Source organism: Xylaria bambusicola (assembly GCF_022495145.1).
Source record: "Xylaria bambusicola strain CBS 139988 unplaced genomic scaffold F5B22scaffold_54, whole genome shotgun sequence".
Lineage (NCBI taxonomy): Eukaryota > Fungi > Ascomycota > Sordariomycetes > Xylariales > Xylariaceae > Xylaria > Xylaria bambusicola.
Window position 1 is genome coordinate 128,744 of NW_025953607.1, and position 11,668 is coordinate 140,411.

The 11,668-nt window shown below is 50.0% G+C and overlaps 5 protein-coding genes across 5 annotated transcripts; 3 read left to right on the top strand and 2 right to left on the bottom strand.

Annotated features, from left to right (window-relative positions):
• Positions 1-275: 275 nt before the first annotated feature.
• On the top strand, positions 276-3,436 carry F5B22DRAFT_439505 (heterokaryon incompatibility protein-domain-containing protein). Its single transcript, XM_047971840.1, has 4 exons — positions 276-717; positions 776-1,235; positions 1,290-1,682; positions 1,783-3,436. Exons 1-4 carry the CDS (start codon positions 553-555, stop codon positions 3,183-3,185), a joined length of 2,421 nt encoding a protein of 806 aa, XP_047826911.1. The 5' UTR covers positions 276-552; the 3' UTR covers positions 3,186-3,436.
• A 407-nt stretch (positions 3,437-3,843) lies between these two features.
• F5B22DRAFT_439578 (inositol monophosphatase) lies at positions 3,844-5,374 on the top strand. Its single transcript, XM_047971842.1, has 4 exons — positions 3,844-4,234; positions 4,291-4,342; positions 4,393-5,049; positions 5,112-5,374. The coding sequence occupies exons 1-4, from the start codon at positions 4,054-4,056 to the stop codon at positions 5,218-5,220; spliced, it is 999 nt and encodes a 332-aa protein (XP_047826912.1). The 5' UTR covers positions 3,844-4,053; the 3' UTR covers positions 5,221-5,374.
• Positions 5,329-6,589, bottom strand: F5B22DRAFT_439594 (quinate dehydrogenase). Its single transcript, XM_047971844.1, has 3 exons — positions 6,246-6,589; positions 5,547-6,193; positions 5,329-5,487 (listed from the first exon to the last, which is right to left on the bottom strand). The coding sequence occupies exons 1-3, from the start codon at positions 6,472-6,474 to the stop codon at positions 5,392-5,394; spliced, it is 972 nt and encodes a 323-aa protein (XP_047826913.1). The 5' UTR covers positions 6,475-6,589; the 3' UTR covers positions 5,329-5,391.
• A 953-nt stretch (positions 6,590-7,542) lies between these two features.
• F5B22DRAFT_439583 (general substrate transporter) lies at positions 7,543-9,576 on the top strand. Its single transcript, XM_047971843.1, has 3 exons — positions 7,543-8,637; positions 8,697-9,099; positions 9,152-9,576. The coding sequence occupies exons 1-3, from the start codon at positions 7,770-7,772 to the stop codon at positions 9,498-9,500; spliced, it is 1,620 nt and encodes a 539-aa protein (XP_047826914.1). The 5' UTR covers positions 7,543-7,769; the 3' UTR covers positions 9,501-9,576.
• Positions 9,577-9,988: 412 nt separating this feature from the next.
• F5B22DRAFT_439649 (xylose isomerase-like protein) lies at positions 9,989-11,470 on the bottom strand. The gene has a single exon (XM_047971846.1). It carries the CDS (start codon positions 11,202-11,204, stop codon positions 10,146-10,148), a length of 1,059 nt encoding a protein of 352 aa, XP_047826915.1. The 5' UTR covers positions 11,205-11,470; the 3' UTR covers positions 9,989-10,145.
• Between the last annotated feature and the right edge of the window lie 198 nt (positions 11,471-11,668).

Genomic DNA, 11,668 nt, shown 5'->3' on the forward strand with positions numbered 1-11,668 from the left:
ATAGATAATGCTGTCTGAAACAGGAACACCAAGAGCTGTCACCATGTCTCCATGGATAATGTGCTGTAATAAGGCCTTGTCAGCTTGCTCCGATAAGAGGAGGCTTGGACATGGGGCCTGGGGAGCTCTGTTCTCCGAATAGGAAGGAAATCAACGCGTCGCGCTCGACCGAACCCTAGCCAGTCTGGTCCCTGGCATATGGAGCCCTGGGCCGGTAAGAGGCACAGGTGATGGCGGGCGGGTGCCGCCGTCGTTGATCGCTGGTATTGTAGTCTTGTTGTAACCTTCTTTGCTTCTCAGGATGGGCAGCCATTTTGTCAGTACACGGCAATGCGAAGAAGAGAAAAGAAAATCTCAAGAGGAGAAATAGTGAGGGGTATGAAGCTAGCATGTGGAACATGATGATCGCAGGGTTTCGTTTGGTTTGGTGCTGCTATTTTCGCTGTCAGCTGACATCATAGGCGAGTGCGCAAAGGTCTTCAATATGGTTCTTGAAAGGATGTGTACGATAAATGAGCTCGTCAGAGAAATCAACCTCATTAAGATAGGATCATGTCATCCAGCACTGAATCAGCAGACAAGAAGGCCACTCCTAAGAAGAAGACTAAGGGGAGCTATGCAGTAGGGCTTCTAAATCTAGCTGGGACTGCTACGAGGAGAGCATGGGAAGATGGTACTCTCGTTCGAACGCCAAAGGAGCTCCTGACGCAATACAATGTAAGCAGTTTAATTCGAAAAGGCCGCTTTTGGTAGAGCTAAATGTTAATTTTCGTAGCCTCTCGAGAGCAGCGCATCGTATTCTTACACAGCGTTGCCTACAGACACAAGTATACGGCTCTTAGAAGTCAGTGCTTCCAATCCGGGAGACCTGATTCAATGCAAGCTACATGTAGTAGATCTGCAGGACAGACCAAAATATATCGCATTGTCGTACTCATGGGAGAGAGATGGTTCGTGGACAAAATTCGCCGCTGGCATTGCCGGATCCATAGCAGGCGATGGGCTACGGCATATGGGAATCAAGCTGCCCAAATCTGAGGACAAGGACGGTGATGCTGACGGCGATAGCAAGAGCAAGCGGGTGATGTTGTGCGACGGCAAGAGATTCCTTATACAGCCGAACTTGCACGATGCACTTCTGCAGTTTAGACGAACAGCGCCGGGCTATTATTGGGTCGACGCAGTTTGCATGAATCAGAATGATAACGCCGAGAAGACAAAGCAGCTTCGGATGAGTATGTCTTTCTACCAAGAAAAATGATGCCACCATCCATACTGACATCTGGCAGTGAGCGATATATACCGTCAAGCCGAATCAGTCGCCATTTGGCTAGGGAAGTGCCCGCAAGTGCTCTCCCGAGGAGTCGCTCGCTTTGAGGCAGCGCAAGGCAACATCGGGCCCATGGAAGGAGAGGACGAGAAGGCAGGGAGGATAAAAATGATAGGCGACGATTCCGAGCCGCACGCTTTCCTTGGTGCTGCGTATCTACTATCTCGTCGCTGGTTTGGAAGGTTGTGGGTGTTGCAAGAATTCTGTCTCGCCAGACGTATGCACATTCAATTTGGAGAGCATCACATCCGGCCGGAAACCATCGTTGGCCTGATCCAGTCCTTCAAAGATCTGCTTGAGGGGAGGAAGAGTGGCGATGAAAAGAATTCGAGCGAACTCGGACTTGCGAACTGTAAGCCTTTCTTTGCTAGCCTTTGCGTGACATCACTGCATCGACTACACCTACTTGCATACTCCTCATTATATTCTCGACGCTGACACTAGACACATAGTATTTCGTCCCATTTGGGGATTGCACATCAAATTTGTTCCGCCTCTATTTGAATCTCGCGAGCTCTTCCAACAAGGCATGAAATGGTCTCTGGAAGAATGGCTCCAGATGACTCGCGGGCGATCAGCCACGGACACCCGAGACTTCACTAACGCGAGCTTTGCTCTCGTACGAGAATCATCACTGACTATAGACCAGAGCATACAGCTCGAAGATGCGATCCCATCGTCACAATCCGGGCCAAGGTTATGGCCCCGCCTACATGCAACGGCTGAAGCAGACAGATTTGAAGTATTCCTTAACTTGGCCGCATGTCTTCTCACGCAGTCCCAATCTGCATTTCTCCTTTCTCTCGGAGCACTAGGCAATGATCCAAATCTGCCGACTTGGATGCCCGAACCAGGGGGGTCTATTGCAGGCTTTATTGAACCGTTCGTGTATCAGAAGGGGACAGATTTTGGGGCTTGCGTAACGTCCCTCGCTTCACCTAAGATTTCTCCTGATGGGCGGACTCTCTACCTACAAGCTGCTCGTCTGGGAACAGTAGAGCACGTGTTCCAACGGAAGATGATCTTCGCTTTCAATCTTATTGATACGGGGGACGATATGATCGCTTTTTTGGAATTCGCGGCGAAGATCCCAACGGAATACGGTCCTTCAAAAGAGAGTGGATTCGATGCATTGGCTCGGACTCTTGTTGTAGATTCCATGTTAAACGGCAATCCTGTCGTTGCACTGACCGAATATTTGGATACGGAGGTCGCGATGTTTCGCCGCAAGTTGGATAGGCTGAGCAAACCAAAACCGCAGCCGAGCGGCGTAGAGGGTTACCTTGCTCAGAAGCTTGACGTCCACAGGGGTGAACCCAGCGAGGGAGAAGCAAAGACACTAGCAACCAGGTTGGACGAAGCGTGGGCTAAGCTGAAGTCTTTATACCCAGATAAGCCCTGGTCCTCATTCGATGCGAAGCCTGGCCAGGAGCGATCCAGCGACTACCGGAACTTTGTGGACGTCGGGCTGAAAGTCAATGGCTGGAGGGCTTTATTTCTTACAAAAGAAGGGCGCCTTGGCCTCGGAGGCTTCTGGATCAAAAAGGGAGAAGTAGTGATGTTAGTGGAGAGCGGCTATGTGCCGTATGTATTTGAGCCCGCACCTGTAAATGCGAAAGAGCAGGTGAAAAAGGCAACAGAAGAAATGGAAAATCTTCGCAAGAAACCCCAGCCACTATCACAGAAGAACGAAAAGGAATATAAGAAACTGGAGGAGACGTTGAATCATCTGCAGAGCAGGATGAGCAAGCAAAGTGGTGCGTGGACGCTCAACGGCGAGGCATATGTGCACGGTGTCATGCATGGAGAAGCTATGGATGGATCTCTGGCTTTTGAGCCGATCGCTATAAACTAAGTAGTTGAATAATATACCAATTCAATTCGAAGAAGTACGCCAAATTCCGGTGCCTTTTCCCCCTATCACCTGAAATTATGAGTTCTCCGAAATACATATCGGTAGTATTATCGACCAACTCGCATTTAAACCCAGTATGCTGTCGATAATCTGTTCAAGCGTATCCAGTCCGAACGGCTTCATGCCATCATATTGGAGGTCCCTTATTTGAAGTCCGCAAGGCTCAGCTCGCGTAACATCTCAAAGTGAAGGAAGTTAGACGGTGTGAATGTAGCCAATGAGTCATTGCGTTCTAGTCTTGGCTTAACTCGGTTTCTATAGAGCTAGTTATTAATTACAAGCTACTTACACTATCTAGATCGACCAAATCCTCCTCGTGAAATGATAATGCTTAACATCGACATGTGATAATCACTCTAAAGCAATTCTCACATATCTTGAAGGTCAGTCGTGTGAGCCTACTCCAGAAGAGCTATTAAATACCATACCAGTACGCTAGATCTCAACCACCGTGGACTACAAATGCAAGAAACCTACCTAGGTACTTAGTAGGAGATGTACGTAGTAGTGGAACCGCAATGGGGGCCCCTTCGGTTTCTCGCGGGCTATACTCGGCGATCGCAGACGGAACCAAGAGCGGAAATAGATCCTCTCTCTACCACCTACTACTTATCTCTAATGCTGCTAAACCCTTAGCCATAGTAGGAAATTCCATTCATATATACACATTTCGAGCCTTCTACCTGTTCTTTGAGCAATAATAAAGACTTTATCAATAGAAAATCATTCCATACACTTCGGTTTCAGCCAAGTCTTGACTTAGACCCTCAATACTCACCTGAGTCCCTTCCAAAGACCTGAAAAGGAAATGAGCGAGATATCGGAGCAGGAGCTAGGCGAAATATATGACTTTGCCGTACAACTTGGTAAAGATGCAGGAAATCTACTTATGAGCTTCGCGAAGGCACGGTGGGGAGATAAGGGCAGCGGGGAGCAGCTGTTTTCTGAGAAGGATAATGCCGTTGATATCGTGACTAAAGCCGATGAGGGTATGACATGCATCTTTGATTTTACAAGTGTTTAGTCCACTAACTATGTGATGAAGATGTCGAGGCTTTCGTCAAGATCTCCATTGAGAAGAAATATCCTACACACAAGTCTGTCATTTTGGGCGTGATCGTGATAAGCCGTGCTGACAAGACTACAGGTTCATAGGAGAGGAGACTTACTCGAAAGGGGCGTCGCGCGACTATCTGATTGGCAATGAGCCTACATGGTGCGTCGACCCTCTTGACGGCACGGTCAACTACACACATCTCTTCCCAATGTTCTGCGTCTCTATTGCTTTCATCGTGAACGGGAAGGCCGTTGTGGGGGTGATATACGCGCCCTTTCTGAACCAGTTGTTCACGGCTTGCAAGGGGAGAGGGGCGTGGCTCAACGAAACGCAGCAACTACCACTAATAAGGAACCCGATTCCACCCATGCCAGCACGCGCGCCCGGTGGCTGCATCTTCTCGTGCGAGTGGGGAAAGGACAGGAGAGATACACCTGACGGGAACATGCATCGAAAAGTCGAGAGTTTCATCAACATGGCTGCCGAAGCCGGCGGGCGAGACGGAAAGGGCGGTATGGTGCATGGAATAAGAAGTCTTGGGAGCGCCACGCTTGATCTTGCATACGTGGCTATGGGCGCGTTTGATATCTGGTGGGAAGGCGGCTGTTGGGAATGGGATGTCTCGGCTGGTATCGCGATCCTGCAGGAGGCTGGCGGCCTTGTCACGACCGCAAACCCACCACAAGATCACCAAACGGCGGAAATTACAGATGTGCGGTTAGGCAGCAGACTTTATCTCGCCATCAGGTACGTCGAAAACTCCAAGACTTATTTGGTTTGGGACGAGGTGCTAACACAGAGCTGTTTAGGCCAGCAGGACCATCAGACACCGAAACTGGACGACAAACGCAAGAGCGAGTCGTTCATGAAGTGTGGAAACGAGTCAGAGAGTTGGATTACAGTAGACCGGGTGCTTAGGTTAGATCATGATACGTTTCTTCTTAGAACGGCTATACACAGATAAATAGACCAGAAAGAATCTAAACACAGATTGGATGGTCTAAACTAGTGGGCTGTATGCACTCGAAGTAAATGATATAACGCCCGCTCAATGCACCATCCCAGATAAATCGACGCGATAAGTAATTATTATAATCTTGAAGATGTCGAAAGCCTGACAGCGATCGCTTCTTTACATTTAGCCACAGGCAAATCTTTCAGCTCTAGGTTCGTCCAGAGTTTAGACTGTTTGTGAGACAGTTAGCTGCGTCAGCTGGGGTTTATGATCAAGCACACAAACTTACCTGCTCGAAGCCTTGCCATATCATGGCCTCAGTGCCTAGTATAACCTGCCAGCCGTTGCGCTCGGCGATGGCACCAAGTTCAGTGTAAGGAGTGGGGTTGTAGCACATCTCGAGGATGGCGCCCTTTCTCTCCTTACTCAGGAAGGTCTCAATCACAGCGCGCGCGATCTTCTCCTCAGGGGTCTTGGGCGGGAAGTCTGGCACGCAGGCGACGATAGCGCCAGGGGTCTCAAGGGCCTCGGCTTGTTCGACAGTGGCCACTTGCACAAGTGAGTCGCCGTATCCTTTGGCTTTGCACTCGCGGATCACGGCGTCAACCTCGCTCTGATCGCGATTCACGAGGTAGATGCGTGTTGCGCGCATCCACTTCCACAAGGCGTAGACGGCACTGCGCGCTGCGCCACCGCCTCCAATCACCATCGCGGGCTTGTCATGAAATACGGCATCGGGGTTGCTAATGTTCTGGTAGAACGACTCGCGCACACCCACGACATCCGTGTTGGTGCCATAGAGCTTCTTGCGGCCGCCAACGTCTTCCGAGGGACGGAAGTAAATTGTGTTGCAGGCGCCCACTTCACGGCACTCTTCTGTCATTTCATCTAGGTAATCCATTATAGCCACCTTGTTAGGCATTGTGACGGACGAGCCTAGGTTTTGCGTCAGTGAACGTTGTGCTACCGAGCGGATGAGGCTGCATACCGAAGCAGTTGGGATCTTGAAGCAATTTCAAGAAACTTGGGATATCAGCGGAATCAAGACGGAACTGCTCCCACGCCCAACCAAGGTCGTTGAATATCGTCTGGTGAAACTGCGGCGACATGGATGCTGCTATCTTCTGACCAAAGAGATAGCCATGACGCTCGACAGTCCGCGTCTCCGGCTGCCGGTCTGTGCTGACGACCGTGTCGACAACGGTTGTAGTACTCATCGTTACAGAGCGTAGTTGAGAATTGCCAAGCAATTTAAGGCTGGTGTCTAACACGTGAACGAATGGCTCAATACAAAAAGATACAACAGCTTCTAGAACGGGTCAAGTCCTCCCTTAAGTGTTGGTTTCCCTTTTCGTTCTCTCACCTTGACCGCAGATAACAGATCTCAGTCTCTGAAAAGATATAGCAAGTGCCGGTACCGACGGAATCCGAAGCCTGTTTACTTGGTTCAGATGGATCTTCCCCCGCATGCGAGGAGGGCCCATTGGAGAAACCAGGACATCACAGCTCCAAAGCTCCGGGTATGATCTCTCCCAGCCGAGGACAGAAGGCTCTTCCCCGGCGAAAAAGAAAGTAAGTGACTGGGGCAGTATCCAGCGAGAAGCGAGGCAATTACCGAGCAACACTGGAAATATTCAGCCTCCATGCACAAGTCTAGGTTAGCAGGACCCGGAATCAGGGTATGGGAAGAGGTATGCCCTATGAGCTAATCCCGGTTGTGGACCCAAGTTTCTGGCCCAGTCTCCCGCTTAAGTGTTTATCCATACTCCTCACCCGCTGCCGACTACAACGGCATTCCTAGCACACCCACCCAGGCCGAGCCATCCAACGTAGGTAGTGAGTCAGTCTAATTGCCTTCCTTGCCCTAGCTGGGATATTCCATCTAAAATACTATGGAGCGCACGTGGGTCGGTACTCTTAAGTAGGTGGAATTATAGTTGTTGGTTCAAGGACGTTGTTTCGCCTCCAGCTAATGCTAGTGGTCTGACTTGGCGACTCGCCGTCTCGGACGGCTAATGAATGGTAATTCTAAAGATGACACTCTTGCTCACGAAGGGCGGACCTAGTCTTCATCCCCACACGTTCAAGCACACTAGGCACTGGTGTAAGTATGTATCCCTAGCAAACTCTGCAGCCCCGTTGGGCCGGCGCCGGGAAGTATGTTCAACCACGTTGGAATCATATCCTGGTCGTACAAGATGTAGACGGATATTGGGCAACGCAACTAATGCTGGTAATCCAATAACAGGAATTCCATTTGGCAAGGGTAGCTGGGAAGCTGGGACAACCAGGCAAGCTACCCCGGATTTCATCCCCCGACATCGTTCATCGTTGGGTCGCATGAAGTTTGGGGTCCCCGGATCCTTTGCTGGATATAAGAGTTGACGATCCCAACGCATTGCTTCAATTGCCTCCATTTCCCCTTGTCAACTTTCTTTAATCATCAAGGCCGCAAATTGTTAACGGAGCTCGGCCTGACCTTGACGGGGTGCCTTGTTCACCAATAGACATCATGGGGCTTCTCACTCTAAAGGAAGATCGGCCGACGCCCAAGGCCGTCTATAACTGGAGAGTCTACTGTAGTGCTGCTGTCGCATCGTTCGCGTCATGCATGATTGGTTACGACTCTGCCTTCATCGGCACAACTCTGGCCTTGCCGGGCTTCATCGAGGAGTTCCGATTCGATGAGCTCGAATCCGAGGAGAAGAATTTGATCTCAGCCAACATCGTCTCTCTTTACCAAGCCGGTGCTTTCTTCGGTTCTTTCTTCGCCTATGTCTCTACGCATTATCTCGGTCGTCGCAAGTCGCTGTTTGTCGCTTCTGCTGTTTTTATCTTGGGGGCTGGTCTGATGCTGGGAGCCAATGGCCAGAGAGGTCTGGGACTCATCTACGGTGGTCGTGTCCTCGCTGGTATCGGTGTTGGTGCTTGCTCCATGATCGTGCCCATTTATATCTCTGAACTCTCACCCCCTGCCATTCGAGGACGTCTCGTCGGTCTTTACGAATTGGGCTGGCAGGCTGGTGGTCTGGTTGGTTTCTGGATCAACTATGGTATCAACTTACACATCCCTCCTAGTCACATGCAGTGGTTGATTCCGTTTGCTGTGCAATTGATACCGGGTGGTCTTCTTTTCCTCGGTGCTATCTGGATCAAAGAGTCGCCTAGATGGCTCATTGCTAATGGCCACCGAGACAAGGGCATTAACAACCTCTGCTGGATCCGCAACCTCCCCACCGATGAGATCTACATCATCGAGGAGATTGGCTCCATTGATGAGGAAGTAGAGAGATACCGACGCGAAGTCGGTGCTGGATTCTGGAAGCCCTTCATCGCCCTCAAGAAGCCCAAGGTTCAGTGGCGCTTCTTCCTTGGCAGTAGTATGTTCATGAAGTTTCCCTGGATTTTGATAGGATATTTTCTAATATGAGATCCGCAGTGTTGTTTCTCTGGCAGAACGGCTCCGGCATTAACGCCATCAACTACTACTCGCCAACGGTCTTCAAGAGCTTGGGCATCACCGGAACCAACACAGGTTTCCTCACAACTGGTCTCTTTGGTGTCGTCAAGACCGTTCTCACAATTATCTGGCTGCTGTGGCTAATAGACCACCTGGGACGACGAAACCTCTTGATCATCGGTGCTGCAGGTGGCTCTATTTGCATGTGGATCATCGGTGCCTATATCAAGATCGCTAAACCAGAGGACAATATGACGAGTACCCCTCCCCCCGCCGGTATCGCTGCCATTTTCTTCTTCTACCTGTGGACAGCCTTCTACACGCCTTCCTGGAATGGAACTCCGTGGGTACTCAACTCAGAGATGTTCGACGTGAATACAAGGTTAGTCATTACATACTAGGTCATCAGAGTCTCGTACTGACATATATGCCAGATCGTTGGGCCAGGCATCCGCAGCTGCCAGTAATTGGCTTTACAACTTTTTGATCTCACGATTCACGCCCCAGCTCTTCACTGCGCTAGGATATGGTGTTTACTTCTTCTTCGCCTCCCTCATGATTCTTTCCATAATCTTCGTGTTTTTCCTTGTGCCTGAGACTAAGGGTGTGCCTCTTGAGGCTATGGATCGGCTCTTCGAGACCAAGCCCGTCTGGCGAGCCCATAGCAAGATTATGGACGCTTTGCGTGAGGAAGAACAGGAGTGGAGACACAACATTGATGGTGCCGATCTTGGTCACGACGCTAAGTTGAATGCTACCATTGAACAGCGTGAGAAGGTCTAAACTGGATTTGTTGATATATCATTTTGTCTAAAGGAAAAATAGGTTAATAATAATATGGTATGATCTGATAAGCTCGACTTGTCTTTATCTACATTGAATAGGGATTGAAAATTCTTTTATCTTCTACATTGTATCATATTCCTTGTGTCGATTCTCTCATGTGGAGAAATGATCGTTGCATCATCATAAATCATCATGTGCGTAACTTGAATCCTGTCGCAGCCCGATCTCTCACATCTCACAATTATCCACCGCCCAGATATGACTAGTTCGTGTGACACAGCATGTCAAGCCATACTGATGCCCAGCTTAATCGCCATCGTACAAACCAGCCTCCCAGTTTTTGCCTGTACCTAGTATTCTTGTATCTCGTTTGTTTGAAAGGACTGTCGTTTTTGTGTAAGGAAACGTAGTTACATTATGGTAGATAGCCAGAGCGAAACGAGGGGCAGGACTTGGCAGACGCATTCTCTACTCCTTTGAGATGACGGATAATGTATTCATAAGTATTGAATTCTAATGAGAAGTACAAGTACAATCATTGGCGCCTAATCCCAATGCGCCTAGAGAACGCCAGGCACTGCTAGCTTGCCAGAGGAAAAAAAGAGATGAAGGAAAAGAACGAAACAAAAATGTACAAGCGCATCATAGTGACGCCGTCATCCTTCCTCTGTCGCTGGCGGTCTCCTCGACCCTCAACTTCATGTCCCTCACAAGCTTCGCCCACGAGGCAGCACCTCGACTAGCCAGCTCTTGTGGCACCACGGGATCTGTATCAGCCATTCTTCGATTGAATAGTTCTAGACTGACCCAGCCCTCAAACCCGAGGCCTTGGAATATCGCCCGAGAGATCTCAGCCACAGGCAGATATGCGCCGCGGTCCTTTTCACCGTAGAACAACCGACAATTCCTAGACCAGCTCATGCGGGGTGTCTGTTCAGGGTCGTAAAACTCGTGGCCTTCCACCAAGGGACTGGCGAGCCGCGCAGCATCAACGACCTGGACATAAAAGACCTTCCTGAGGTCTATGGTGAGAAGGCCAGCAAGACACTTGCGAACCGCTTCGTCACAATTCGGCGTCCGACCAGTAGGCGAAGCTGGGTCCGCGTAGATGCGGCCCGCGATGTTAAATGTGTCTAGGCAGAGGCCGAAATTGGGTCGGTCAACACCTCGTACGATATCCCAGCTTTGCTCCCACGTGTTGTACCTGGTGCCGAAGCAAAGCGACTCGTACACGAACCGGATTGGAGGGTTCTGCTGCAAGCCTAGGTCCGCGACCTTCTGGAGATCGGCCACAGCCAGACTCATATCTTCTGAAATTTCCGCGGCCGGCCCGAAACTGGATGGAATCTGTATCATGTCGGTGCGTAAGGCACGTGCTAGCTGGAACCAGAAGTCCAGCTTCTCTAGCTTCTTGAGATGTTCTTGGCGGTCTACCAGACCTTCGTAGTGTGCGAAGGGCTGCAAACAGAGAATTGCGATCCCCCTCTCTTGACACAAACGACGGATGATGTTTGCTGCTTCGAGCTCCCTTGACTTAGATTCGTTCCCGGGTAGCTGCTCTGCAATGTCGACGAGGTCTTCGTAGAACAACTCTATGCCCTGGTAGCCATACGCGCGAGCCATGTCAAGCTTGTGGACGAATGAGTGGCCCGCATGGCAGCGGCCAAGCGACATCGACGTTATTGCTAAACGGCAAGGCATTGCGAAGACGTATGGTGTGAAGGATGATCAGAGCAAGATGTGTTAGAGACCACCAAGTGATTTCTGGAGGGCACCTAATGCGATAGGAGTGCCGTGACTAGGAGAGCACGAGTCCTTATAACAGATGATTGTCTGAGATTGCCATAAACAATACGGTAATATAGTATGTGATTTGTCTAACGAGTCTACAGGGAAGCAATGCTACATGAAGGCAAACAAAGTCTGGTGCCGTGAACGCCGGTTTGCTGCGTCTATATATCTAGATTGTAGCTTATGTGTCTCTCCTGATGACTTGTACGGGCCGTACCGTGAATCTAGCACGCGCGTAAGTCTTGGGGGAAAACGTTAGGCATATATGGAATACTATCTCTGTGCTTGGGTCGCAGCTATCCATCACCACGATATCATACAGTACCATTCTTTCCCCAATTCTACAGTCCACGCACCTCAACTATCCTGACCCA